At 46.2% G+C, this 26678-nt stretch overlaps 2 protein-coding genes and 1 pseudogene across 4 annotated transcripts; 2 read left to right on the top strand and 1 right to left on the bottom strand.

The window, feature by feature from the left end:
- The first annotated feature begins 236 nt into the window (after positions 1-236).
- Positions 237-4397, top strand: AURKC (aurora kinase C). Its single transcript, XM_013048078.2, has 6 exons — positions 237-1233; positions 1428-1619; positions 1943-2081; positions 2815-2963; positions 3758-3932; positions 4106-4397. Exons 1-6 carry the CDS (start codon positions 1058-1060, stop codon positions 4274-4276), a joined length of 1002 nt encoding a protein of 333 aa, XP_012903532.1. The 5' UTR covers positions 237-1057; the 3' UTR covers positions 4277-4397.
- Positions 4398-7199: 2802 nt separating this feature from the next.
- Positions 7200-26449, top strand: ZNF805 (zinc finger protein 805). 3 transcript variants are annotated; one of them, XM_013048061.2, is made up of 4 exons: positions 7200-7484; positions 9375-9501; positions 13027-13122; positions 21207-26449. In XM_013048061.2, the coding sequence occupies exons 2-4, from the start codon at positions 9468-9470 to the stop codon at positions 22817-22819; spliced, it is 1743 nt and encodes a 580-aa protein (XP_012903515.1). In that variant the 5' UTR covers positions 7200-7484; positions 9375-9467; the 3' UTR covers positions 22820-26449. The 3 variants fall into 3 exon arrangements, with proteins under 3 accessions (XP_012903515.1, XP_012903514.1, XP_012903513.1); XM_013048060.2 differs by lacking the exon at positions 7200-7484 and adding an exon at positions 7618-7933; XM_013048059.2 differs by lacking the exon at positions 7200-7484 and adding an exon at positions 8981-9036.
- LOC106004123 lies at positions 15511-16784 on the bottom strand (annotated as a pseudogene).
- Positions 26450-26678: the final 229 nt, after the last annotated feature.

The raw sequence follows: 26678 nt of genomic DNA, 5'->3' as shown, positions 1-26678 counted from the left end.
TAACTCAAGCAATGGGAAACCTTCTTTTCTTAACTGTTGCTTTTCTCCAACAGACTTTCCTTCAAAACAACTGCTCCCAAATTCCCTTCTCCGCAAATTGTGTTCCTCTCCTGTTTGAGGGACTAGCCTATGATTTTTGCTGTAGATTCCTTGTCCCTAGTTGTAATTCTCCATTATTTCCAAATAAACCTGGTTTTTTGGCTGGTAAAAATTTTTTGCTGGTCCAACAAATACATGAGGCAAGAGGTGACTAGGCTGTGTGTCACCGCGCCGAGTGGGCCTGCAGGCCTAGGGGAGGCTGCACGTCTTGTGGGGTGGAGTGAGGAGGCCAAGAGCTGCACGACACTGGGGGAGGAGGCCGAAATTGCAGGGAGCGTGATGGAGGAGGGCCCTGGGGAGTGGCCCAAATGGGGCACGACCTTCAGGAGCTGACGGTGCGGTGGGGCGCGCAGGTGGTTCGCGAGCTTCACACGGGCACCCTGGCTGCTTCCCGCGGTTGGCATCTATTTGTTCCCACGTGCCCCGGGTCAGTTCATTACTGGACTCGCGCACTCGTGCATTTCCGTAGGTATTCATTCATGGAGACCCGTGAGCATCTTACCCTCTGGGCTACGCTCTGTTCGTCCCCCCTTTTCCGAGGAGTCCTCCATCCCCAAAGCCCCAGCTCCCGGTGTACCACCGGACCCTGCCCCGCGCACGCGCCCGCGTCCGCCATTTCCATCTCTCCTATTGGGCCCGCTGCCTCCGCGCTCAGAAGTTTCAACCAATGGGAAGCTCCCAGCAGCCTCCGCGCTTGGAAGCTTCAACCAATCAGGTTCAACCAATGGGAGGGCGCTAGGGTAAAGGGCCTCGCGCTGGCGCGCTGGGAGTTCGTCGGTGTCGGCGGGTCCCAGGCTGCGAGGGGCTTGGCTTTCCCTGCAAGTGTGTGTGCGGCTCCGCATCTGAGGAGCGGCACTTGCACGCTGCGGGCCTTCGCCGCCCTTCAGGACGTTTCCGGTAGGCTCAGGAAGGCGTCCGGTCGCCGTCGTCTCCTCTCGGGAGCCGATCAGATGCCGTGATGAGTTCGAACCGATCTGAGCCCGCGGGGAAACAGAAGAGGACCCGGGACCGCAGGAAACGTCGCGAAGGGCTGGTCTCCGAGGCCGGGGGCGGACGCAGCGCGGGAAGAAGGGCCGACCGCCCTCCGTCCCCCATCATTGCAGCCGGCCGCGTGGAGCTCAGCGGCGCGCCCGTGTGAGTTTCAGCAGCGCGGTCGCTGCAGGGGGACCGGAGTGGCGCGACAAGCGATGAGCAAGCCACGCGAGTTTAGTGGTGGCTCGTGGACCAGATGAGGACAGGCAGGGGCCACAGTGGGGTCCAGGGAAGGAGGAGTCCCCGACTGCTCTCCACCTCCCTCCCATAAGGCTCTTTTCTTCCTTTCCTCGCAGGCGGCGCTTCACAGTGGATGACTTTGAAATCGGGCGTCCTCTGGGCAAGGGGAAATTTGGGAATGTGTACCTGGCTCGGCTCAAGGAAAGCCATTTTATCGTGGCCCTGAAAGTCCTCTTCAAGTCCCAGATCGAAAAGGAAGGACTGGAGCCCCAGCTGCGCAGGGAAATTGAAATCCAGGCGCACCTGCAGTGAGGCCCCGCTGCAGGAGAATCCAGCACCGGCTTCTCACTCTGTGTTCTCTTCCATCTCTGGCATCTCGCCTGGCATTACCCCCAAACCACCCTCCAATAGGCCCCCTCGATTTTTTTCTGCAGTTCACTGCGCTCACACCGTGTCATCCTCCCTGTTTCAGGCACCCAAATTCTGCTGCTTGCTCTCCTGTCCTCTCTCACACTCCCGGATCTGCTTTGTTCTGGTCCCAGCACAACATGCTCCTTGTGTGACCAGTCACTTGTGACAGCATCAGGTGTTGGGCCTTATGAGTCTAACCCTTACTCTTTCCCTTCTCCAGACACCCCAATATCCTGCGCCTCTACAACTATTTCCATGATGCCCGCCGTGTGTACCTGATTCTGGAATATGCTCCAAGGGGTGAGCTCTACAAGGAGCTGCAGAAGAGCCACACATTAGACGAACAGCGCACAGTGACGGTGAGGCGGGGGTCTGGGAGCTCTGGGGCCCATGAGTTTACTGTGAACTGGTTGGGAGGAGCAGTCACTGCTTTTGGCTGTCATTATTGTCCATGTTCTTCTTTTTTCTTTGTTTCAAATTCTGTACCTTTTATGTAATGACATGTACAGCCCATAACTTCACAGTGGATGCCCTAATCACCCCAGGATATTAGTAATCAGGGTAAGCAAGACCGTCTGACTCTGCTACCTTATATAGAGAAGCATGTTGAAAGCCTAGGAAGGGGTTCCCCGGGTAAGTGAGTAGAACTGGCTTAGAAATCGGAAGCAAGAGATTTCTGGAGGGTTCCATATGGGGAATCAGAGAAACAGTCAAACCAGCAGAAGTGCTGGGTCAGCTTGCTGATGGAATGAATGATCTTGCAGCTTTCCTCCTGCTTTTGTATCATTTTTTCAGGCCTTAGGTCCTATGGGAGATTATCTGTTTAGCTCAGCACAGGGCTGGTTTCCAGCTACTTGCTGTTCTAGGGCAAAGGCGAGGTTCTGTCACCTCAGCATCCATCCTATAAGACTACATAAAACAGGGAGAGGAATCCCTCCCCCACCAAGAACTGTGGTGCCGTTAAGGAAGTAATGGGGTCAGTAAGCAGGAAACAAAGATTCCACTACAACTATAACTGCATGAGGAGTATTTTATCTTATATGCAGTGTGGGAGGGGACTTCATTTCCAAAAAGCTCTTTCTTTGCTCTCAGATAATGGAGGAAGTGGCAGATGCTCTGATCTACTGCCACGAAAAAAAGGTGATCCACAGGGATATTAAGCCAGAGAACCTACTGCTGGGGCTCAGGGGTGAGGTGAAGATTGCGGACTTTGGCTGGTCTGTGCACACCCCATCACTGAGGTAGGTCTTGGTGGTGGTGGTGGTATGGGCCCTGGGTGCCACTTAGGAATGATCCGATTTAATTCATGCTGTGTGTAAGACCCAGATGCAAGATGCAAACTTGCTTTTGTATTTGAGTACTGCTTTTTTCAAATGCATATATTTAATGTGTAATTGTAGACAAAAAATGTAGCTCGACCTTATCTTTTATCTTTTGATCTCTGGTAACATGTGGCTTTCCCAGTAAGTAGCCACATAGGTCAGATTCATTGCTCTATAACTCCAGGAATTTTAATTGGTCCTTCTTGATGCACTCTTTGTTCAAAATCTCTATTGATGCCCAAGATGTCTGAAAACATCTTGGATCATGAGCTACATAACTGCATAACTACATGAATAATTCCAAAATACAGAATTGGTGGGTCCCGGTATTGGCCGTCCCTAAACCTTGTTCCTTATTAAAACTTAGTGTTTCCATGGGGTGCCTCGGTGGCTCGGTGGGTTGAGCCTCTGCCTTTGACTCAGGTCATGATCTCGGGGTCCTGGGATCAAGCCCCGCATCAGGCTCTCTGCTCAGCAGGGAGCCTGCTTCCTCCTCTCTCTCTGCCTGCCTCTCTGCCTACTTGTGATCTCTGTCTGTCAAATAAATAAATAAAATCTTTTAAAAAAAAAACAACTTAGTGTCTCCAAACTCCCATGCACAGGAGGGGACTTCTCGGACTTTTGAGGGTCTCCCATCTCACTGGAATCTAGAAAAGGAGGGTTACCCTTGTTCTGGGCCTCTGCACAGTGCTCCCTTCCCTGGTGTCCTCTAGGAGAAAGACAGCGTGTGGGACTCTGGACTACTTGCCCCCCGAAATTATTGAAAGGAGAACATATAATGAGAAAGTAGATCTGTGGAGCATTGGAGTGCTGTGTTATGAGCTGCTGGTGGGAAGTCCACCCTTTGAGAGCCCTTCCCATATTGAGACATACCAGCGCATCCTCAAGGTAAGATGGCTACACTCTGGGCATTCATTCGGGAGCCAGGCTTGCAGAGCCTGTGGTGCACGTAAAGATTGTCTAATAAGATCCAGAACAGTGCTTTCAAGGGTCTTAAGGAATGGAGAAAACACACAGCACAGAAATTAATGTTCTCTTTTTTTCCTCTCTGGCATCATCAGGTCGATGTAAGGCTTCCCCCATCATTACCTTTGGGGGCCCGGGACTTGATCTCCAGGCTTCTCAGGTACCAGCCTTCAGAGCGGCTGCCCTTAGCCCAGATCCTGGAGCACCCCTGGGTCCGGGCCCACTCTCAGAGAGTGTTGCGTCCATCCATTCAGATGGCTTCTTGAGCCTTGTGTGCACATGTTTCATTGTGGTTGCCCAGAGAGCTCTCCTGGGTCTACTGTTTTATCAGTCTTTTGTTGGTTTTAGATTCACAATTTTAATTAATAAAACTTGAATCATTTTGTAGCAGTTCTTTATAGTTATTTGAGTTGGTGTGTGACTGGGTAGAATCTTAATTTCTTGTAGAAGCTCTTTCCCATGAAAGCCTCCCAAGATGATGTCCCTCCTGGGCAAGGATGGTGACTCAGCCACTCACCTTAAAAACTAGTTACTGGGGCGCCTGGGTGGCTCAGTGGGCTAAAGCCTCTGCCTTCCGCCCAGGTTATGATCCCAGAGTTCTGGGATCGAGCCCCGCTTCATGCTTTCTGCTCAGCGGGGAGCCTGCTTCCTCCCCTCTCTGCCTGCCTCTCTGCCTACTTGTGATCTCTTTCTATCAAATAAATAAATAAATAAAATCTTTAAAAAAAAGAAAACTAGTAACTGCCTTGTGCAGATAACCACTCTGGTGGTGTACAACCTACCACCTGTCACGTTTGCTTGTAGACTCTGTCTACTATTCCCCATGTTCTCATGAGTATGCCATTTGTAAGCCAGGACTGATCAGCCCAGAGGCCCACCCTCGTCATACTCACCTCCAGCATGCTACCATCTCTGAGACAAAATGTTTCACTGTACATCAGTGCCACTCAATTCTCAATGAATTCACTGGCACCTCTGTCATGTGTCATATTCTGACTGCACCAAGTAAATCATGCCTAATAATGAATGTAACATCGCATCTTCTGAAAATACCTCCTCCACTTGCAGCAATTTAGGGAACTCTCTTCCAGCTTTTCCCTGAATCCTGTTATAGCCTCGTGTGTCAGCTACTCCCTCCATCCATAAAAGTTGACTGCACCAGAATAAACACAATTGGGAGCTTAAGCATGTTCTCTGCTCATCGCAGTCATTGCTTTTACCACTGTGTCTCCTGACTTAAAAATACTTTATATGAAGTATGTGTCACTCCCTTCACCATATTCTACATGGGTTCCTCAATGTGAAATGTCGAGCACTTGCAGGACCACGTCTCTGCATGTGACCAGACCCACTAAATAAACCGAAGTAACTCAGCCACTCCACTCCACTCGCGGACCGACAGCCTCACTACCGCAGATCTGTCATCTAAATGCTCCAGGATGTCAGTTCACGGTTTTTCATCTGTACCTCCAGTGCCCATATTTTGTGCTTTCTAGCTTTGTCTTGTCAGTGCTCTCAAATCAGTATTTCAATTAAACACCTGGAAATTCCTAATAAACTCACTGGTTTGTACATAGGAACCCTGCAAGACTATTCAGTTCTGGTACTAGATAAACACGTTACTGGGCACATATTTGGGGATTAAGCAGAGAAAAGTCAATGAGGGCTTCCACATTGACTACCAGGTGACGTGTATAAATTGTGAAAACTCTCAGACATGCTCTACAGTAGGGATTTCAAAGTCTCCAATAGCTACATAGTTTTTCTCACCACTTACTCTGGACATTCTGCCACCCAGGACACAGAATATAAAAATCTTAACTTTGGTACCTGATGTACACCCTACCCTCAAACCATTTAATTTAATGGTGTCAACCACATGTGAAAAGAAGAATACCTTTTCCAATTTGGTCACATTACTATGCCCAATGATGGATCACACTATGCCTTGTGTGCTAATTAAGCCACACTTCTCCACAACCTCCTTTTATAAAAAGCATCTTCTAGGAAATCAACTGCATCTTAATCCTTGATTCAGTCATTATGCTCTTCTCTACTTTGAAAAATTTTTTGTTTTTATTTATATTACAACTAACATACAGTGTAATATTAGTTTCAGGTGTACAATATAGTGATTCAACACTTCCATACACAACACAATGCTCATCCAAAGTGCACTCCTGGGCACCTGGTTCAGTTGTTTGAGCGGCTGCCTTCTGCTCAGGCCATGATCCCGGAGTCCCGGGATTGAGTTCCACAGTGGTCTCCGTGCTCAGCAGAGGGCTGCTTCTCCCTCTGACTTTCCCCCCTCTCATGCTCTCGCTCTCTCTCTCAAATAAATAAATAAATAAATAATTTTTTTTTTTTTTAAAGTGCACTTGTTCATCTTCATCACCTACTGAACGTCTCCCCCACTCACCTCTCCTCTGGCAACCATCAGTCAGTTTGTTCTTTATAGTTAATAGCGTTTCTTAGTTTTCCTCTTTTTTTCCCTCCCTGATTGTTTGTTTTGGTTCTTAAATCCCACATCTGAGTGAAATCATATGGTATTTGTCTTTCTCTGACTTATTTTGCTTAGAATAATACACTTTAGCTCCATCCATGTCGTTACAAATGGCACCGTTTCATTCCTTCTCATGGATGAGTAATAGTCCATAAACTTAAATCTCTTGATATCTTCTGCACAGTTTCCATTCTTCACGACCGTATGTCTTCTCAACTCCTTCCAAGTGAGGCGTTATTCTCTCACTCTCATAGTCACGAGAAGAAAACTATAGAAGTCCCTGATGGCGACATGTAAGATTTTGCCTAATATAACTCTGAAAAGAATGTTAGCATCTAACACGGTTTTGTGGGTTTCTCATCTGCACCCCCTAAGCGCCAGGCTAGCTCTGGCTTCGCCCCGGTCCGTTCCCGTCTCCAGCTACTCTCGCCCTGGCGGAGAATCGAGGCGGCGGCGGCGGCCGACCACTCCCGTACTCCACGTCCACGCACAACCCTCCGCTGGCGTTTAGACGCAGGGCGAGGTGCCGCGTGGGTCAGACACTCCACAGCGCCGGGCTCCAGCCTAGGTCACGGGCGGCCTCCCCAGCCCCAGGGCTCGCACGCGGCCCCTCTGGCTCCCAGGCCCGATCCCCGTGTCAAGGCGCCGAAGCGCGTGGCGCCGGCCCACAAGAGGCCCCTCAGAGGGGGCCGCGTCGGAGGGGGGCTTCCGGCGTCCCAACCCCGGCGGTGTCGTCACCGCTCGAGCATCCGTCTTCCGTCCAGGGGCATCTCCGGGAGGTGAGGCGCCCGGGGGTAGTCACCAGCCGACCCAAGGGCCTGGTGACCGAGCGTCCTGATCGCGGGCGGAGGTCCCCGCCACCGAGCCTCGCCTTCCCCGGGCGGGACAGAGACGGCCTCGCCTTTCCTCCTCTGTCCCCTCGCGTTGTGTTCGCCGTGAAGAGGGGGGTGTGACGACAAGCTCTGGGTCTGGTAAGTCTTTTAGGACCAGGAGGACCGGCTCCGGAACAGGTTCTTCCGGGGCACTTTATAGAGCCCTAACTACACTTCCCAGAAGGCTGTGCACTGGCGTCCGCTCCCTTGGCAGCGGGGCTTCCGGGCTCCTGGTCCTACGTCATTCGTGTGCGACGGTTCCGTCCACGCCAGCTGTGGGGAGGGCGTCGCTGTTCTGTGGCCGCCTCCAGTGAAGCTCTTCCAAGAAGAGCAGAGAGACGGCTTCCGCTCAGCCCCGCACCTTTGAAGGAGCCGTGAGCCACCCGGCGTCCGGGGAGTCGGAACGTCAGCCGCGGTCACACCTCCCGGGGCAGGGGAGAGGTGGCAGTCGGCTGAGCCGGCGGGACCCGCCTGCATCGCTGCCGGTCCGGGCCCCGCTCCGTGCACAGGGTCCCATGATGGCGGCAGCATGGATGGACCCTGCGCGGGTGAGTGGACGATGTCTGGGGCATTGCTGCCTCGCTGCTGCGGAGAGGGCTCCTGGGCAGCCTGGAGCGAGGGGGTACTCGGTTTCTCTTTGATGTGTGTGTGTCAGACGAGTGGAGAAGGTTGTCACTTTCTTCATCTCCAGTCTTAGAATACACGGAGAGGGACTGAATGTGCAGATGGCCCGACAATGGGCACACCGTATTTAAAAGTGACTCTGACCCCAGACGTGCAGCTCCTGCACAGGAATTGAATCCCTCCTCTACTCTTAGCAACCTGGGAACCAGTCCGCTCTGTCATTCTTGGCCAGAAGCCCGATTCCTAACCCTAAGTGACACCCAGGAAGCTAGACCATGACTTCTCTAAGACTCGGCCCCAGGTAGCCAAGCTTTGATTAATAACTGATCCTTGCTAATTCTTCCCCAATTTTCAGCTCAAGACGGATCAGAAAAAATGCATATCTGTACCCCTAACCAAGCACATATATGATGCTAGGGGAGTGCATGTCAGAGAGTTTCCATAATTTAGACATATATCATTTGGTTGTCAATGTGGAGGCCCTAGTTGACTTTTCTGTGTTTATCTAAATGTCCAAGATGTGCCTGGTGATGTGACTTTATCCAGCACCAGAGCTAAGTAATACTTCAGGGTTCCTATGTATGAACCAATTAATTAGGAATGTCCAGGTGTATAATTGAAATATTAATTTGAGAGCACTGATAGAGGGGACAAAGCTGCAATGCAGAGAGATGTGGGTACTGAAAGTGCACATTAAAAACCATGAGCCAGTGGTTTGGAGCATTTAAATGACAGATGTGCAGTAGTGGGGCTGTCCATCGGGCAGTGGAGTAGCTGAGTTCTTTATATCTAACTTGTGGTGTGTAGGATATGGTCCTGCACATGTTGGATATTTAACATTGAGGAAACTAGAAAATGGTGGAGTAGCGTTAACAAGGCAAACTCCTTATGAAGTGTTTTCAAGTCAACACTCGAACAACTAGACAACACTGGTGGTGACTTAAGAGCTGGGGACTCGTAGTCCCTTTACCCGGGATGCGAAGCCCTCAGCATGAGGCAGGCAGCTAGCAGGGCCAGTGAGGCTCAGGTACTGTTGTTGTTACTGACACCGTTATTACCATGCTCGCTACTTCCTCTGACGTCCTAGAGCCCTTGCTGTCTGCATCTCCCAGTCCTTGAGTCATTTTCTTTGTCTGTGTGACCTTCCAGGGCCTCCCACGGAGGAGGCTTCTCCCTTACACTACCGGAGCACATCCAGAGCAGGGCCCACCTCCCCCTCGAGCCCAGCACAGAGCTTGGCCCTCAGGAGGTACTGGGTGATCGGAGCCTTGATCACTCTGCATCTTTACCAGGGATGTAGGGATGAGCTCTGATCCCATCCAGCAGCCCCAAGGCCAACGCTACTCTCTCTCTTTGACTTTGCAGATATCTGTGACCTTTGATGATGTGGCCGTGACTTTTACCCAGGAGGAGTGGGGGCAGTTGGACCCGGCCCAGAGGACCCTGTACCAGGAGGTGATGCTGGAAAACTGTGGACTTCTGGTGTCTCTGGGTAAGTCCTCCCCACTCCACCATGGGGACAGCTGCTGCCTCCTTGTCAGAGCACCCTCTGGCTCCAGGCCTGGCTGGTCAAGAAGATCTCTGGAGCCCTCCCCGTGACCCTCCTCCCTGCAGCTTCAGCCATTTTCTAGGTTAATCTCTTTGGACCTGCTCTCCTGTGTCTGTTTGGGCAAGAAACAGTTCCTCTTTGGCTCCTAGAAAACCGTGGAAGGAAAGGGGGGTGTTCTGCAGAACCCAAGGGGAGGATTTCCAGCTGGTCCCGTGAGGCTCTGGTAGAGGAACTGGGAACCACGACGATGATGCCGTGGCTTCTGGTCTCTTGTCCTGGCTTCTCTCTCTGGCTCTCTCTGCTATTGTCTCTGTATGCAAGAAGGTTTTTTTTTTTTTTGCCTCATCAGGTAGTGACAGGACTGGCCACCGGTCCCTGCTCTCTCCGGCCCCCAGATGCCTCATCTCCGCATCTTGGCGTGCTTATACTGTTCCTCTTTGTCTTTCTGCTGCCGGGCCGTGTGGGGTGTTCTTGAGGCAGGAACGGCCACCAGAGCCAGTACTTCTCTGGACCTGTCACCCCAGTGCCCAGCACAGACTGGCCTCCATCCGAGATTCTGATTTCACATTCCGGAGGGGGAGCTGACTGCACGAGCCTGATTGACTCAAGTGTCCTTAGCAGGCCTGTGAGTGATGGGATGTTCTCCAAGGAGGGAGTGAGTCAGGCAGGCCCCCGGGAGGCCTTTGCCTTCAGTGCGGACAGATACTGTCCCAAAGGACATGGTCCCAGTTATGGGGCTTCTCTGTGTTTGTGCCTCCGTGATGGTCCCGAGGTTCAAGGGCCAGGCCAGCATCCTCTGCCGGGTCGAGAGACGTTAGAGTAATGCTCCTCGGCAGCTGGCAGTTGTGCCCCCAGGAGACATTTGGCAATGTTTGCGTGCCCTCTGGGTTGTCTTGCCGTGGGTGCAGCTGGGACTGGCATCTAGGGTTCGAGTCCGGAGATGGCCGTAACCCTCTCTGATGGATGAGACAGCGCCCGCTCAGTGACGAATTGTGCCGCCTGCTGCGTCCCGGGTGCTGCGGTTGAGAAGCACCAGCTTCGGTGTTTCTCTCCTTGGGTAGAATCAGCACAGGCTGTTCAATTTGAGGGAAAGGGGAACTATAAATCCAGAGCTGAGGATGAGACGTGTCTGTTCTTGGAGAACTGGAATTACGTCTGCCAGTGAGAAGAGAAAAAGCAAAACTAGAACAGCCAGATAGATTAAATATTTCGTAACAAATGTTTCAGAATAAAAGTCCACGCTCTCCTCCTGCTGACCTCACCCCTCACCTTCAGTGCTTTCCCGGAGCTCACTCCGCTGGAGCTCACTCCGCTGGCTGTCGTGTCTGGGGCATTTCAGCCTCTCACAGAGTCGCCCCTTCCCGCGCATAGTCCCCACCTCTCCATCTGTGTCCTGACCGGCAGCTCTCACGGAGGATTCTCTCTCCACCTCACATTCTCTCGTCTTCCTGGTTATAACCCGCTATGCCTGTGGTTCTCATTCAGGGACAATGTCATCCCTCCAGGACACTGGGCAGTGTCTGGAGACATTTTTGGTTGTCCCAGGTGGGATGGAGGTGGGACAGGCACTGAGTGGGTAGAGACCTGGAATGCTGCCGGACATCCTTACAATGCACAGGAGTTTCCTCCCTATCTTCCCAGCAAAGAATTACCGTGACTTACATGTCAGTTGTATGGCGGTTGAGAAACCCTGTTTCAGGGACTAATGGACACATCAGCAGCTGGCATGGAGGGACACCCTGACATCATCTTTGCATTATTTCTGCTCTTCCCTGTCTTCTGATTGTTGCTAAGGATAAATTTGGGTTTAGTGTTGAATTTTAACGCCTCACCCCCTAATTGTTGCTAATTTGCCTTTCATGAGCTTACTGGGGATTAAGATTGTTTTGATTTCTTTGCTGAGTCTTCAGGGTGACCTCCCATCAAGGCTAATGATGCCGATTTCCCACCTACTACAGTGATACAGATTCCGTTGTTGAAGGAATCTAGGAAAAATAAAGAGTGAGTCACTTTTAGGAAAAGTAGTTAATAATAGCTACAGCCTGCTCAGGTCCTTGGAGCACGGCCCCAGGCACGCTTCCTGCTCCCCCATATAATCTCATGGCATCCCGGTGCTCAGGAGATCAGGAAACCTCGGCCACTGTAGTGAGTCCCCGACACAGCTTAATTTACTCAGTGTGGAACGTATTTCATTTCATGAAGCTATTCTCTGGTGTTTTTTTTTTTTTTTCTTTGTAGTAGAAATCCTTTTTATGTTTAATGCTTTTGACAGTGTGCAATATTTGATGTTTCTGTAAATGGTCTGTGACCATATCTCTAAATGTAGGAGTCTCAATTTTATTATTTCTTAGTAGTTAAGAAATGCTGAAGTCTAGAGTCCTTAAGTCTGTCCCTCCCCAGACTCCTCTGGTCTGAGGATGAATCTTCATGCTCATGGCCCTGCTTCGCCACCACCCTCCACTTGGTCTGAGGCTGCTGGCCACACACAGAGGTGCTTGCCTTTTCCTCCTTAGTGTCATGTTTAGGAGACAAAGGTCTAGAGCCAGATTCCTGATGTTCAGTCCTAGGCTGCTCCTTAAAAACTGTGGCTGCAGACAAGTTACTAAACCTGTCTGTGTGCTCGATGGTAAGCTGGGGTGATACATACTTTAGTTTTTACTTCCTGGACTGTAGCCCGGATCAATGGGTCACTTGTGAACAGGATTCAGAACAGTACGTGGTGTGACCAGCTCATGTGCATGTTAGCAGCTGAAAATCTCACTGCCAGTTCTGTTTCTCTCATCGTGATCGTTATCATCCTTTTGCCTGGACTCAGCACATCTGGAACGATGGTGTGCAGCTTTGTGGTCAAACAGCATAGAGAGCAGGTACGGATAGAGCCGGGTTTCCATTTTGGCTCAGCCAGTCACCAGCTCTGTGCTCTTTGGCACATCCCATTATCTGCCTGAGCCTTGGTTTCTTCATCTACAAAGTGGTGCTGATTGCAGCGTGTACTTGCCAAGGATGCCGGGAGGAAGTCCTACGACAGAATCCTCGTTTTGTCTGTGGTGTATAGAAAGAAGCGTACAAAACCGTGCTTAGGGTCTAGAAGAAGAGCTAGATCATTGAAGCCAAATGCCTGGTTTTGAATAAATACATCAATATTTTAAATGTGTAAATTGTAATTCATTTCAATTTTGAAATGCTATAAGGCATTTGTTTGACACAGTCCTTTATGATTTTATTTATTTATGATTACAGTTTGTATTTATACTATGATATTTATGACTCTATATATTGGTTTTTTACTTTCCATGAGGAAGAAAACTGCCCGGCAGCATGGCATGCCTTCCGCTCGCAGGTTTGCAACGTAGCATTCTGTGTGCATGGGAGCTGGTTTTATTCCAAGGTCTTGTTTACAGACTAGATGGAGGGATTTTCTTTCTTTTCACACAAACCCTAGCATCTTCTTTCTTTCTCTGTGAACAGGGTTTCCTGTTCCTAGACCTGAGCTGATCTACCAGCTGGAGCACGGGCAGGAGCTGTGGATGCTAAAGGGACACCTGTCTCAGAGCGCTGATGCAGGTATGAGCCAAGGTGTGGGCAGGTGGGGGACTCTCCAGGCTCGAGACCAGCAGGAGACCGCTGGCCCTGGTTCCCTGGGGAAGCTTCTTGTTCTGGCTTCTCAGGTGCTTTGGATGCCACGGAGCCCTTTGACCCGAAGTCAGCATTCTTGCCAAGGGGCCCAGAAGGTCGCTGACTCCTCCCACCTCCCAAGTTTCAGGGAATGGTCCTGCCACCCAAGCAGGTTAGAGACTGGAGACAGCCTCCGAGAGTTCTTCACACCCCCAACCCCTCCCCCCACCAGCCCCACATCCAGCCATGCCTATGTCCCATGCATTTTACATCTTCTCCATCTCCCGAATCCATCACTTGCACCGCCTCCCTCAGACCAGTCCCCAGGCTCAGTGCACGCTCCCATTGTCTTTTCTCTGGGGGTTGCTGCTAGCCTCGTAACCGGCCTCTGCATCTGCTGGGCCTCTGGTCAACTCTGTGTTCTGCATGAGTTACCTCAGGGGCTCGGACTCACTTCCAGGGTTTCCCACTGCCCCAGCCATGATGTCTCAGCGGGTCTTGGCGTTGAAAGTCAGGTCCGCCTCCTCCATTGCTTGATCCTCAACCCTACCGCACTCGTTCAGGCTCCGGGATCTGCAGCTTCCCCTACCATCGAGCGGGAGAGGTCTTGCCCTTGGCCCTGGCCAGTTCTGAGTCAAGAGTCTAGAGCACACCTTTGCAGGAAACTGTTTTCTTCATTCATATTCTGCTTGTTGTGTAATGTGACTTCACTTTTTTTCGACTCACCATACAAATGGGCTCAAATCCTCACAGTTGAAGAAAAGTAGTAAGAAAGTTCCTGTCTCTCGGCGTGTTCACCCACTCTGCGCTCCGTTACTCACACGTTCTGACTCATAGGCGCTGCTTCCAGGAGCAGTCCTGCGTCGGTCATCTTGCACAAGATGGCGGTGTCTCTGATGTCTCCTGGGGTGACATGTTGGATTAAAGGCCATGCAGGCTCGCCTGCTCACTGGCTAACGGCCATGGTGTTCTGAAGAACACGTACCAGTTCACACTTGCCCCAGGACCGCATGGAGGTTCCTTTGGGCCCATGCTTTGCCCGGGACTTGGTACTGTAGGGCTCCTCGGTCGCTGACAGTACTCTGCCCGGTGTCTGCTACTCTCAGGTATCAGGTCGATGAAACTGTATCTCATGTGGGCTCCACTTGCTTTTCCTTCCTGGAGGACCTTTGGCACCTGCTCATATGATCTCGGTCAGTCTATTTTCTCCTTGGAGTGTTGTTTCATGATAAATACCTATTTTTCTATTAACTTGTTTGCATTTTCTTTTTGATTTGTAGGGATTGTATGTATATTCTTGTTGTTATTTTTGTGTGTTAAAATATTCATAGCATAAAACTTGACATTTATCCATTTTTAATTGTACAGTTGAGTGGTACAAAACACATTCATAATCCCGTACACCTGTCTCTACCATCCATCTCCAAAGCTCTTGATTGTGTAAAATTGAAACTCTATACCCATGATACAGTGATCCCCAATCTCTCTGCTCCAGGCCCTGCAACCACAATTTTACTTCTGTGCCTATGATTTTGACTCCTGTAAGTACTTCGTATGAGTGGAATGATGCAGTATTTGTGTGTCTTTGGCACTGGCCAGTTTCACTTAGCATAATGTCCTCAAGTTTCATCTGTGTTATAGCACGTGTCAGAATTTCCTTCCTTCTTAAGGCTTGGTAACACTCCACATAGCACACTTTGTCATCTGTTCATCCCTCAGCGGACACTTGGGTTGCTTCCGTGTTTTACCTATTGTGGAATAAGACTGCTGTGAACATGGGTGTACAAGCATCTTTGAGAACCTGGTTTTAATTCTTTGGGCATATAACAAAAAATGAAATTGCTGAGTCATCTCTGAATTCCATTTTTAACTTTCTGAGGAGCTTCCTTTCTGTTTCTTCTTCTTCTTCCTTTCTGTAATTGTGCATTCCCACGACAGTGCCCTAGAGCTGGCATTGCTCTACATCCGCCAGTATTTGTTCTTTCTGATTTTTTGATAGCAGTCCTAATAGACATGAGAGGATACCACATTGTAGGTTTCCTTTGCATTTCCCTAATGATAAGTGATGTTGAACACCTTGTGGGTTTTTTTTTTATTTTTGTAAGACCTTTGTTAATGGGTGCTTGCCATTTGTTGACTTTTTTGAAAAAATCAAGTTGTAAACTTTTACTACAATTTAAAAATGAGGTTCTTAAAAATCTCAACTTGACCAGATATGAAGCAATTTTAAAACCTTTAAAGGTATATTGAGAAAAACGAGGCTTTTTTTTTTTTCTTAAAAAACACATTTGTCATTTTGAAAAAGAGACATCTTTAGGTAAAAGCAGTAAAAGGCCATGCTGCATAGATAATGCAGGTAGTTCTGTTTATCTGGTCAGTGGGCAAAAAGCAAGCACTTAAGGTCTTCAGTTCCATTCTCTTGTTCATTTCTTATTGCTGGAATGTCATCTTCATTTCTTCGTGTTGGGTGACTAACCGGGTGCTGGTAGAGACAGAAAGCAGGGGTTTACTCAGCCCCACGCTGCTCAGCCTCGGGCGCCCACGAATTCTCAGCGAGTGGACCGGCTGCTTTTGTCTCTGCCGTCTTGCGGTTTAGGGTTTTCTGGGTGTCTGCGTCGGTAACTGAGGTTGCGGTGGTAGTGACGTTGAGGTGGCTGCTGACCCTGGGTCTCATCTCCTTGATTTTCCTTATCTTCCTCGTTGCCATCCTCTCTAGGTTGTCTTTGACGAGGAGGACCCCTGCGGAATCGGGGTCTTCAATCCCGATACATGTTCTGTCTCACTACCTTGTTCTGGTGCACCCCGGTGTCCGCACCTGCCATTCCTTCTCCCATCCCTTCTCCCTGCTCGGGAGGGTTGGCCTACTGCAATCCGCGCTGTAGGGTCTCCGCAGGAGCAAGGCGGGAACCGTCGCCTGAGGTGTGGTCGGCGCTGTTGGGCCTGGCCTTCGGGAGCACTTTCCGATCCTGCGTCCTTCCCGCATGCTCCCTGCTCTGGTCATTTGGCTGGTGACTGCGTGGAGGACCCTGCGACGCGGAGAGCATGTGTAACGGCTCGGGTCTGTCACGGACTTACTGCCTCACCCTGGACTCCCCGGGGGGCCCTCCGCGTTTGCTGTCTCCACACCCTTCTCTCCGTCCACAGCACCTGACTCCACAGTCTCTCCGTCTCCTCCACTGCTAAGGCCCTTCCTGGAGTTCTTCTTCCCTCAGGCAGCCTGTGATGCAGATCTGTCTTCCTTGGTGCCCTTCCTGCTGATGAAACCATGCCCATTTCTTACATTGAACCATTTTACTATTCCCAAACCTTTGTTGTGATGACCTTTTTGTCCCTGCCGGCAGGCGCCGCCGATGTGAGGCCCCCCTGGGCCGCCGCTCCTTGTGGTGCTGCCGGTGGTGCAGGCCTTGGTGTGGGCAGCGCGGAGGGCGAGGGCAGCAGGCGGCTGCAGGATTCCGGCCTCACTGCTCCTGGCTGCGGTGAGGGGACTGTGCCAGCTGCGGCCGCGGCAGCTTCTCCTGGGGTGTGAAGGAAACTAGGCCAGCGGCGGCTGTAGGGCTGCTCAGGGCTCTCTGGAGTCCGGTCTTCGCTCCCGCTCCCAATCGAACTCCAAGATTTTATTTATTTGAGAGAGAGAGTGAGAGGGGAGAAGGTCAGAGGGAGAAGCGGACTCCCTGTGGAGCAGGGAGCCCAATGTGGGACTCGGTCCTGTGACTCCAGGATCATGACCTGAGCTGAAGGCAGTTGCTCAACCAACTGAGCCACTCAGGCGTTCTCACCTTGCGTTTATTAACCATTTGTATGTCGTCTTTGATGAAATATCTTTTCTTTTTAAAAAGATTTTATTTATTTATTTATTTGACAGACAGAGATCAGTAGACAGAGAGGCAGGCAGAGAGAGAGGGGGAAGCAGGCTCCCCGCTGAGCAGAGAGCCTGATGCGGGGCTTGATCCCAGGACTCTCGGATTCTGACCTGAGCAGAAGGCAGAGGCTTAACCCACTGAGCAACCCAGGCGCCCCTGGATGTTGAATTTTCAAAGGCTTTTCAGTGTCCACTGAGATCATTTTATGGCTATTCCCCTTCATTCTAGTAATGTGTTGTTACATTTATCAGTTTTCTTATGTCAAACCACCCTTGCATTGCAGCAGTAAACCCCACTTGGTCACGGTGTATGATCCTTTCAATATGCTGCAGAATTTGCTGTTATTTTGTTGAGGATTTTTTACATCAATGTTTGTGAGGTATATTAGGCTATAATTTTACTGTAGTGTCTTTAGTTTTGGTATGAGGATATTAATGGCCTTCATGATTTGAGAAGTGTTTCTTCCTCTTCAATATTTTGGAAAAGTTAGAGGATTGGTGTTCTTCTTTTAAAGCCTTTGGTGGAATTCATAAGTGTAACTATCAGGGCCAAGGTTTTTCTTTGTTGGGAGATATTTTTACTACTAATTCAGTCTCCTTACTAGGTAGATGTCTATTCAGATTTTGTATTTCTTCCTGATTTAGTCTTCATGGTTTTGTGTTTCTAGAAAGTTGTCTGTTTTATCTAGGTTACCCAATTTGTTGGTATACAGTTGTTCATAATAGTCTCTTATAATCTTATTTTTTTTAATTTCTGCAGAATCAGTAGTAATGTCCCCACTTCAATTTCTGATTTAGTCATTTAAGTATCTTTTTTTTTCTTAGTTCATCTAGCTAAAGGTTGCCAATTTTGTTGATCTTTTCAAAGAACCAAGTTTTTATTATCCTGATTTTTGTTTCTATTTTTCTATTTTCTTTATCATTTCCTTTTAATCTTTACTATTTCCCTCCTTCCCTTCACTGTGGTTTTAGTGTGTTCTTTTCCTGCATCCTTAAGTTGTCTACTAGTTTGTTGATTTCACATCTCTTTGTTATTTAACATAAGCATTTATAACTATAAATCTCCCTGTTAATGCTGCTTTCATTGCATCCTGTAAGTTTTAATATCTTAAGTTTTCATTTTCAGTAGAAGTGAGTCATATTTTATATGTTATCTTTGTAAATCTGTTGAGACCTAATTTTGGTGTTAACATGATCTATCCTGGAAAATGTTCCATATTCATTAGTCCTCTATTTCCTTATTTATATTCTGTCTGGTTGTGCTCTCCATTATTGAGAATGAGATATTGGAGTTTCCATCTATTACTATAGGATTGTCTCTCTTTTCCTTCATTGTGTCACTTTTTGTTCCATATATTTTGATGGCCTGTTTTTAAGTACATGTTTACAATTGTTGCAGCTTCTTGCTGTATTAGATCTTTTATTAAAATACAATGTTCTGGGGACGCCTGGGTGGCTCAGTTGGTTGGACGACTGCCTTCGGCTCAGGTCATGATCCCGGAGTCCTGGAATCGAGTCCCGCATCAGGCTCCCAGCTCCATGGGAGTCTGCTTCGCTCTCTGACCTCCTCGCTCATGCTCTCTCTCACTGTCTCTCTCTCAAATAAATAAATAAAATCTTAAAAAAAAATAAAATAAAATACAATGTTCTGGGGCACCTGGGTGGCTCAGTTGGTTAAGTGTCTGCCTTCAACTCAGGTCATGATCCCAGGGTCTTAGGGTCAAGCCCCGCATCAGGCTGCCTACTCAGTGGAGAGCGTGCTTCTTCCTCTCGCACTGTCTGCCACTCTACCAAGTTGTGTGCTCTTGCTTGCTCTCTCTCTCTGTCAAGTAAATAAAAAATAAAAATCTTAAAATATAGGGGCACCTGGGTGGCTCAGTGGGTTAAGCCTCTGCCTTCAGCAGACCCTTCGGGGTCGTGATCTCAGGATCCTGGGATCGAGCCCCACATAGGGCTGTCTGCTCAGCGGGGAACCTGCTTCCCCCTCTCTCTCTGCCTGCCTCTCTGCCTACTTGTGATCTCTGTCTGTCAAATAAATAAATAAATAAATAATCTTTAAAAAACAAACAAAATTCTGCTTTACAGCTCAGTTCTCAACTGTTTTGGTTGTTCGTGTCACAAAAGTATATTTTTGTATATTGTGTTGCCGCAGACTTAAGACTAATAACTCTTTTAAATTCATTAGTCTTTTGAATTATGTAGAAACTAGATGTGGAATTATAGCCCGAAGTTACAGTAACGCTAGCTTTTATTTTTTTATTTTTAAAGATTTTATTCATTTACTTATTTGACAGAGATTACAAGTAGGCAGAGCGGCAGGCAGAGAGAGAGAGAGTAGGAAGCAGGCTCACCGCTGAGCAGAGAGCCTGATGCGGGGCTCTATCCCAGGACCCTGGGATCATGACCTGAGCCAAAGGCAGATGCTTAACCAGCTGAGCCACCCAGATGCCCCTTAATTTCCCCCTCTTAGAGGACACTTTTGCCATATATAGTATTCTTGTTTAACATTTTTTTCTTTTACCCTCGAATATATTGACCCACTGTTTTCTGGCCTCCCAGGTTTCTGATGAGAAGTCTGCTCATAATCTCATTGAGAATTTCTTATATATGACAAGTAGCATCAAGGTTGCTGTCAAGATACTCTGTTTATCTTTGGGTTTCAAAAGTTTGATTGTAAGTTTTATTGGTGTGAATCTTTTAGTTCTTCTTTCTTGGAGTGCACTGATCTTTTTGGATATTTATTGTTGATTTCTTTCATCAAATTTGGGATATTTTCAGCCACTTATTAAAATACTTTCTTTTACCTTTTTCTTTCTGACTAATCCTACAATAACTATATTGGTTCATTTAGTGGTATATCACAAAGTCCATTAGAGTATGTTCACTTTTCTTAAATTTTTTTTTTCTTCTGTTCTTTGGACCGAATTTTCATTTCTCTTTTTTTTTTTTTTAAGATTTTCTTTATTTATTTGACAGACAAAGATCACGAGTAGGCAGAAAGGCAGGGGGTGGGGGAAGCAGGCTCCCTGCCAAGCAGAGTCCGATGTGGGACTCAATCCCAGGACTCTGGGATCATGACCTGAGCTGAAGGCAGAGGCTTTAACCTACTGAGCCACCCAGGCGCCCCAAGAATTTTCATTTCCTTTATTTAAGTATGCTGATTCTGTCTTCATCCTACTGAAATCTTCATTTGAATTCTTGCGGTGAATTTTTCATTTCAGTTATTATACTTTTCTTTTTGGTTTCTTTTTAGGTTTCTAGCTCTTTATTGATATTTCCATTTTGTTTATACATAGTCTTCTTGACTATCTCCATATCTTACTTTAGCTCTTTGAGCTTATTTAATGTGGTTGTTGTAAAGTCACGTCCAGTATGTCTGTATCAGGTGTTTTTTAGGAATAGGTTTTGGAGGGGTTCCATACATGACCTACTGTATCCTCAGGGACTTGTTACCTTTCTAGGATTGATGTATAGAAATCCATGCACAAAGTATTGGCAGCCTAGGAATTTCACCTGACTTGAGGGTCAGAGTTATTGACTGTCTTCACATAAGCACAGCTGATTGAATTATTTCCTATGTGACTGTCCAGAGGCCTAGTTGCTATCTTATAGCTCAAAGCACCAACCCTCTGATTGCATGTGGTCAGACATTGCCCTCAGTCATCTCTTAAGCATGAACTATCAGGGGCCCAAATGAGTTACCTATTTGCATAAATGTCCAATCTGGAATCGACTGTGTCTCCTCTCTTGCACTTTGTCTTCTAACCCAGCCACTCCCCCAGGTTTCCCTTTCATGGTGTCAACAGTCCTAGGATCAAGAAAGAAAGACATTGTTATCCTGGGATTCAGAGGTAGCAAGACAGAAACACTATTTTCTTTTTTTTTTTTTTTAAGTTTTATTTATTTATTTGACAGATCACAAGTAGGCAGAGAGAGAGAGAGAGAGGAGGAAGCAGGCTCCCTGCTGAGCAGAGAACCTGATACGGGGCTCGATCCCAGGACCCTGGGATCATGACCTGAGCCGAAGGCAGAGGCTTTAACCCACTGAGCCACCCAGGCGCCCCCAGAGACACTATTTTCATCTTTGTTTTTTTCTCTTCATTTCACTGAAATGCTCCTTTTTTTCTGTGTTGGCATTACCAACGGACCTTTTTATGTATTGGGTTTCTTTCAGGTGACAAAGGAAAATCCAAGACCACAGAATCAACCACTAGTGAGCCAGCCCTGTCTGAGGGAGTCTTCCACCAGGAACAATTAACACAAGGAGTTCCAGGGAACTCCCAGGTGGGCCGAACTAAGGATCAGGTTGGGTCACTGCAAATGCAAGAAGGACACTTGAGACCAGAGATAGACCCCCAGAAGGAGAAGCTCCCTGGAAAATCAAGCTCTGAACATGGCAACATAGGAACAGCTAATAATGTATATTCAGGGATTATACAGGAGCCTGTCCCTCGGGGAGGTGCTGTCCATGACCGTGACTCGTATGGGTCAGGTAAAGATCCTGTGATTCAGGAAGAAGAAAATATCTTTAAATGCAATGAATGTGGGAAAGTTTTTAACAAGAAACGCCTCCTTGCTCGACATGAAAGGATTCACTCTGGAGTGAAGCCCTACGAATGTACCGAGTGTGGGAAAACATTTAGTAAAAGCACTTATCTCCTTCAACACCACATGGTCCATACAGGGGAGAAGCCCTATAAGTGCATGGAGTGCGGGAAGGCCTTCAACCGTAAGTCACACCTTACCCAGCACCAGCGGATCCACAGTGGAGAGAAGCCTTACAAGTGCAATGAATGTGGGAAGGCCTTCACCCACCGCTCCACTTTTGTCTTGCATAATAGGAGCCACACTGGAGAAAAGCCCTTTGTGTGCAAAGAATGTGGGAAAGCCTTCCGTGATAGGCCAGGTTTCATCCGTCACTATATCATCCACAGTGGCGAGAATCCCTATGAATGTTTCGAGTGTGGCAAGGTCTTCAAACACAGGTCCTACCTCATGTGGCACCAACAGACTCACACTGGGGAGAAGCCCTATGAGTGCAGTGAGTGTGGGAAAGCCTTCTGTGAGAGTGCGGCCCTCATTCACCACTATGTCATCCACACTGGGGAGAAGCCCTTTGAGTGCCTGGAGTGCGGGAAGGCCTTCAACCACAGGTCGTACCTCAAGAGGCACCAGCGGATCCACACTGGGGAGAAGCCCTATGTGTGCGGCGAGTGTGGAAAGGCCTTCACCCACTGCTCTACTTTCATCTTGCACAAAAGGGCCCACACCGGAGAAAAACCCTTTGAGTGCAAAGAATGTGGGAAAGCCTTTAGCAATCGTGCAGACCTCATTCGACACTTCAGCATCCACACTGGAGAGAAGCCCTATGAGTGCACGGAGTGCGGGAAGGCCTTCAACCGCCGGTCAGGGCTCACGAGGCATCAGCGGATTCACAGTGGAGAGAAGCCCTATGAATGTGTCGAGTGTGGCAAAACCTTCTGCTGGAGTACCAACCTCATCCGACACTCCATCATCCACACCGGAGAGAAGCCCTATGAGTGCAGTGAGTGTGGAAAAGCCTTCAGTCGCAGCTCGTCCCTCACTCAGCATCAGAGGATTCATACTGGGAGAAACCCTGTCAGTGTAACCGAAGTGGGAAGACCCTTCACGAGCGGGCAGTCCTCAGTCAACCTCCAAGAGCTCCTGTTGGGGAAAGACTTCTTGAATGTAACCACTGAGGAAACTTCTTACTCAGAATCTGATCGTTCATACCAAAGAGAACCCCCTCAGTTTCCTTCCCGATGAGAAACCTTCTGTTGTAGGATATCATTTGTCATCTGAGAAGTCAGACGGGAAATTTACCCCATCTGGAGCCATTTCCTACATCTGAGAGTTCATCCAGGGACAGACCCAGTGATTATGTGCATATAGGAAAACCTCCAGCTACATGCTTTTCCTTGTTTTACACCGCAGTAATATCTCAGGAATTTTTTTTCTTTCTTTCTTTCTTTCTTTTTTTTTTTTTTTAAGAAAGAGACATAGAAGAGAAAATGAACTGTAAACACACATTTTCTTTCAGACTTCCTTCCCAAGCCTTTGGCACTTTGTCATGGCATCCTTAGTTTACTTGGCAGGGGGAGGGTTTTGTTTTAAGGATAAAGGATCCAGACTGCTATGTGTCTTGTATATACATTCCTTGCTATCCAGTGTCAAGAGAGTTAATTGAAGGCAGGTTTGGAAACTTCAGGAACATCTTTGTTCTAAAACACTGTCTCTGTTCTTAAGGAGCTTCATCTTTGTGAGAAATACAAAGGCTGGAACCATCAAACACCTTTCTGTTGAGGAGATAAGAACACACATATGAATGGGCACATGTTGTTGCACTGGTTAAAACTGTTTAAGGCTTTGATTTAAAAAAAAAAAAGAAAGAAAGAAAGAAAGAAACTTCATGTGGTTTTGAGGAGCTGATACTTGGACTTTTTCTTGGTCCTGTATTATTAGTTTACTTGATGGCTATAATTAGATGGTAAATCTTTGAGTTGTGTAAAATGATTTCTTTCTCTTTATTGTTTTTATTTAAAACTGATTTAGCATTCTTAATTACTTTGAATTTCCACATAAAGTTTTGGAGAAGTTTGTCTATTTTTATGAAAAAAATCTGTTGAATTTTGATAGAAATTGAGTTAAATTTTCAGATCAATTTGTTGAGAATTCGCATCATTATGAACACAGTATGTTCATACTTAACCCAAACTCTGTTTAAGTATCATTTGATTTACTTCATCACTGTTGTATAAATTTCAATGATAGGTCCTGTAGGGACTTTATAAGGTTTATATCAAGGTGTTTTTTTTCCTTTTATTATAAATGGCATTGATTTTTAAACTTTCCATTTCCACACAAGTTTTAGTAGTATGCAGAAATGTAATTAAAATCTGGATGTTGTTTTGGTATCCTGCACCCTTGGTGAACGGTAGCCATTTATTTGTTGTGATAGGATGCTTGGGGTTAGAAAACATAGAAATATCATCCACAAAAGAGATAGTTTTATTATCTTCCTACCATATGTATACTTAGTATTTTCTTTTCTTATCTGCTGTACTAGCTAGGATTTCCAATATGATGTTGAACAGTAGTAGTAGTAAGAAAGGATATTCTTGTCTGGTTTCTGATATGAGGGGGAAACATACAATTTTTCATCAAGTATGATGTTAGTATAAGGTTTTCTTTATAGAAATTTCTTATCAAGTTTAGAAAGTTTCCTATATTCCTAATTTGCTGGGGTTTTTTTGTTCTTATTATGAATCGGTGTTCAATTTTATCACACACTTTTTCTCTACCAATTGATATAATCTTGTGGTTTTTTCTTCTGTAACTTGTTGATAGGATGTATTACATTAATTTGAGTTTTGAATGTGAAATCAACTTTGTGTTTCTTGAAATAAGCCCTACTTGGTTTAGAACATAATTGTTATTCTATTACAGTATTCAGTATACTAGTATGTTGAGGAACTTTTCCTGCAATTTCATTAGTGGTAATGATACATAGATTTTTTTCTTTCACTCATGTTTGTTTGTTTTGTTTTTTTTGTCTTTTGTTTCGTACCATCATTGGTTTGGGTCTGTAAGTGATAGTGACCTCCCCAACTATATTGAGAGTAGTCTTATTATGTGGAAGATAGTATATAGAATTGGTTTTATTTTTAATGTTTGGTGGCATTCTCCAGTGAAACATTTATGCCTGGAGATTTTTCTTTGGATGCTTTTAGTTATATATTTATTTTATTTAATATGTATAGAACTGTTCAGAATGTTTAGTATTGGATGAATTTTCATAGTTGTCCATTTTTAGGAATTGTTCCATTTCATCTAAATTTTCTTATTTGTTTCAAGTATTCCTTTATTATATTGTTTATGATGGAAGAATCTCTACTCATATCTCCTGTTAGATTCCTGATATTGGAAATGCATCAACTTTCTTTTTATCTTTGTTAATCTTCTTAGGTATTTATCATTTTTTTGGATCTTTTTAAAGAAGCAGCACTTTATACCACTCTTTTTTCTCTGTTACCTTTTTGTTCCCGATTTCACTGATACCTGTGTTGACCTTTATTATATCCGTTCTTCCATCTGCTTTGGCGGTATTTTCCTCTGTAGTTTCTTGGGATGGATGCTTAGATTACTGATTTGAGATTTTTTTGCTTTTCTGATGTAAGCATTACGTTCTATAAATTTTCCTTAGAGCACTTTCCTCACAAGTTGTAATACATTTTAACTACATTTTATTTGGTTCTAAAAACTTCTTTATTCAAAACTTCTTCTCTAACCCATAAAGTATTTAGAAGTGTATTGTTTAATATCCTAGTGTTTGGGGTATTTCATGCTTTTTGTTAATGACTTCTAGTTTGTTTTATATTTGATCTAGTTGTTTAAATTTGTTGAGGTTTGCTTTATGACCCCAAATATGGTCTGTCTTGATGAATGTTTATAAAGTTGCTTGAAAAGAATGTGTATTCTACTGTCATTGGATGGAATTTATGTAAATGTCCACATGATCTTGTTGGTTGAGGATGTTTTCGGATTTTCTATATCCTTGCTGATTTTGTTTGGTATTGCCCTCAATAGCTGAGAGGGGGATATTGAAGTCCTGAAGTATGATCAGGAGTTGTCTGTTTCTCCTTTTAAATTCTACCAGTTTTTGCTTTGAGCGTTTCAAAGCTCTGTTGTCAGTGCGCACACATGTAGGATTGCTCTGTCATCTTGGTGTGTTGACTTCTTTATTATTATGTAATGTCTCTTTTTGCCCCTGTAAATTTTCTTTGGAGTATATTTTATCCAATACTAATATAATCACTATTGCATTTTGGGGGTAATATTTTGCAGTTTGGGGTTTATATGGTTCCATAATTTTATTTTCAACCTTACATGTGTTGTTATATTTGTGAGTTTCCAGGAATAGCACATACTCAGGTCATGCTTTGTCTTTATCCATTCTGCTGATTTCTTTCTTAAATTGCTGTATTTAGACCATTTAAGATTAAATAATTACTGATATGTTAGGGCTTGAGTTTGCCATTTTATTGTTTGGCCTTTCTTTGTTCCCTGTTTATTTTTGCTCTGTTTTTTGGGGGTTTTTTGTTTGTTTGTTTTGCCTTCCTGTGGGTTAACTTTAATTTTTAGAATTTCATTTGCTATAAATGTGTTTCTGAGAATATCTCTTTGTATTTTAGTAGTCATTTTAGGTATTGTTTTATACACATATAATTTATCACAGCCTGTGGCATCAACGCCCTAGTGTTTTGATATGTAGAAACCTGGCTTTTATCCGCCCCTTCACATTCCCCACTCTCCAGTATAATTGTGTTATGTATTTCCTCTTTGTGCAGTGAGCATATCAGATGATGTTTTTTGCTTCAACAAGGAATTTTTACAAAACCCATGAGAAGTATAGTCTGTTTACCTCTACTTGTATCCTTTCCATTGTCCTTTTGTCTTGAAGATTTTTTTCTATTAACATTTCCTTTCTCTTTTGCAAACTCCTACACAGATCTTCCCTCACTTGTGGGGTTACATGTCTGTAAACCTACTGCAAGTTGAAAACACTGTGGTCAGAAATGCATTTAGTACACCAGCCCTCCTGACCATCGTAGCATAACCTCGCCTG

Source organism: Mustela putorius, unplaced genomic scaffold (assembly GCF_011764305.1).
Source record: "Mustela putorius furo isolate JIRA1106 unplaced genomic scaffold, ASM1176430v1.1 tig00000196_pilon_pilon_pilon, whole genome shotgun sequence".
In the NCBI taxonomy this organism is placed as follows: Eukaryota; Metazoa; Chordata; class Mammalia; order Carnivora; family Mustelidae; genus Mustela; species Mustela putorius.
Note: the sequence above shows the minus strand (reverse complement) of the source record. Positions and strands in the feature narration are given on the sequence as shown.